This window comes from Engraulis encrasicolus, chromosome 1 (genome assembly GCF_034702125.1).
Source record: "Engraulis encrasicolus isolate BLACKSEA-1 chromosome 1, IST_EnEncr_1.0, whole genome shotgun sequence".
NCBI lineage: Eukaryota > Metazoa > Chordata > Actinopteri > Clupeiformes > Engraulidae > Engraulis > Engraulis encrasicolus.
In genome coordinates, this window is record NC_085857.1 from 48,866,061 (window position 1) to 48,868,560 (window position 2,500).

General features: G+C 42.8%; 1 protein-coding gene across 1 annotated transcript in view; it reads left to right on the plus strand.

Annotated features, from left to right (window-relative positions):
• The window catches only part of LOC134453724 (complement C3-like), a 59,935-nt gene that overhangs the window by 1,665 nt on the left and 55,770 nt on the right, over positions 1–2,500 (plus strand). Inside the window, exons 3-5 of the mRNA XM_063204507.1 lie at positions 462–657; positions 1,399–1,567; positions 1,973–2,043. Coding sequence (XP_063060577.1) covers positions 462–657; positions 1,399–1,567; positions 1,973–2,043 — 436 coding nt within the window. The remainder of the gene's footprint in view (positions 1–461; positions 658–1,398; positions 1,568–1,972; positions 2,044–2,500) is intronic.

The following is a 2,500-nucleotide window of genomic DNA, read 5'->3' on the forward strand; positions in this document are numbered from 1 at the left end:
CCCCAGCAACCTCAGGGTGGGTTGCCCATAGAAGACTTTGGTGCCAACATCCATGCCGTTTTTCAGATCAGAAAGTTTGTGCAAAGCAGTATGGGATTTCCTTATGTAGCTGTAGGTATAACCATAGCCACATAGAATGATAGATGTCTGATCCACATTGCAGTTTAATGGAGTCGAAAGTTGTAGCCAATGTTTTACCACAGACAACTGGCAAGCAAGTTTGACGCAAATCGTCCACAGCCAAAAAATTGTCAGAAAATATCTACCATCAGAATGCTTGAGCACATGGGTCACAGAATCATGATTGATGTCTTTAGTCAACCTTTCACCTTTACCTTTCGAGGCCCCATGCATTTTTGTGTTGTCAGCTCCCAGCAACCTGTGGGTGGGGGTACCAGAGAAGGTCAGGGTGCTACATTAATCCTTAGGCCTACACCTTTCTCTTCTTGATTTTCCTGTAGGTTTACGATGTCGGCTCCCAGCATCCTGAGGGTTGGCACCATAGAGAAGGTGTTTGTGGAGGCCCAGGACTACACTGGCGTAGATCTGAATGTGAAGATCACGGTGATGAACTACCCGCAGAAAAGTGCAGAGTTGACATCAACATCTGTCACCCTCACCCAGGCCAACCAGTACATGCTACTGGCAGACATCACGGTGGGGCATCAAATTTCTTCTCTTTTTTTTCTTGCGTCATCAAGCCTGAATTCAATTTGACCACCAAGCTTATTTTCGTGAAGAGGTGGATTGATGTTTCAACACCACACTTGTCAACAATGTTTAGTGTCCAAACTGTACTTCAGGGGTTTCCAAAGAGCCAGTAGATTCCAGACAACGTTCCCCTTACATAGGTTGTACCACAGCATTCTTCCTGTGCTCCCCATGTCGTGGCAACCATAGTCTATTAGTGCGTCAGTGCATGGGATATATAAAATAAAGCTAATGGTGGTAATGTACAGAGATGCAATCGATTATTACACTGCATTTCTTTTAATGGTTTTGCTTTGCTCTACTTTTTCTTCCAACTCGACGCAGACCCTGAGCACTTCCTCGCGACCCTGGGGTTTCTGGCGTCCTGTTTGAAAACCACACTGTTAAAAATATTCCCATGATGTCACACTAACAATTGCATTCATTTCACAGTAGTTTGCTGTGATGCTTACTAGTTCAACACTTTGGCATGCTGATAATATTTGAAGATCACAGTAAAATGCTGTGATATGCTGGTTAGGGGAGAAATGGCAAATTATATAATGATTTCACAGTAATTTGCTGTGTGTCGTGTAATCATTACAGTAGCATAGTGTACCAGAACTTCACAGTCATTAGCTGTATGAATTCACAGTAAAATACTCTGAAATCCTTGTAATTTTTACAGTGCACTGTTGTACTTCACAGGTGCCTGGTGGAAACGAACACTTTGAAGAGGATGACACTGTGAGCCAGTACGTCTACCTCCAGGCCGAGTTTCCAGGAAAGCTGATGGAGAGAGTGGTGCTGGTCTCCTTTCAGTCAGGATACATCTTTGTACAGACAGACAAGACCATATATACCCCCTCCAGCACTGGTCAGTAAGAATAATGACTAATGATGAAGACCATATATTGAAAACTAACTAAGACCATATATGTACCTACACGCCCACCATTACTAGGAGCCATTTCTCAACAATGTCGTTGCTAACTAAGTTAGCAAATTGGTTGTAATGCGATTTCCCCATTGACAACCAACTAAGTCGCTAACTGATTAGCAATGATGTTTTAGAGAAGCAGTATGAGTTAAAGACCTGTAACTGTAACTTATTATCTTAACTAATTGAAGACCATATACTGTATACACACCCTCCAGCACTGGTGGTCAGTACAGACTAACTTCAGACCATAAACACGGTCGAAAAAGTTCAATTGAAATACATAAAGAAAGGGTGAGGAATGTTGTGATACTGACTGTATGGTTGTGTCCGTTGCCATAGTGATGTACAGAGTCTTCTCCCTGAGCTCCTCTATGCAACCTGAAGAAAGTGGAATTTCTCTCGAAATTATGGTAAGGACCACGTCTGCCTTGGGCTGCATCAAACGACCATTGAAAAATAAGAGCTATGAAGCCAGGCTCAAACTACACGCAATTCGAAAAGAATGCGCAAGGCAGCATGGGTACTCCCAGGCTAGGAAAGGGGGGTTTTCAGCCGAGAATTGGGCCGATAGTCGTGTAGTTTGAGCCCGTCTTTAAAAATCTTCAAAACTGACAAGAAGAGTTCCAGTTGCCTTTCCATTTGCCCTGGACATCAAGCCCCCAAAGGAGGCTAAAGAATAGATACAAGGGTGTTTGGTAGCTACAGTAGAACATTACAAAAGGAAGGCTGCAAAAAACATACATTAGAGGTTTCACTCCTATGAAAGTGGAAAAGGAACACCTGGAATATTTTTCCCGGATGACTTGCCTTAGCCTAGTTTTGATAAAACTTTGATTGTCAGTTTGATCAAAATCAGCCTCAAACACA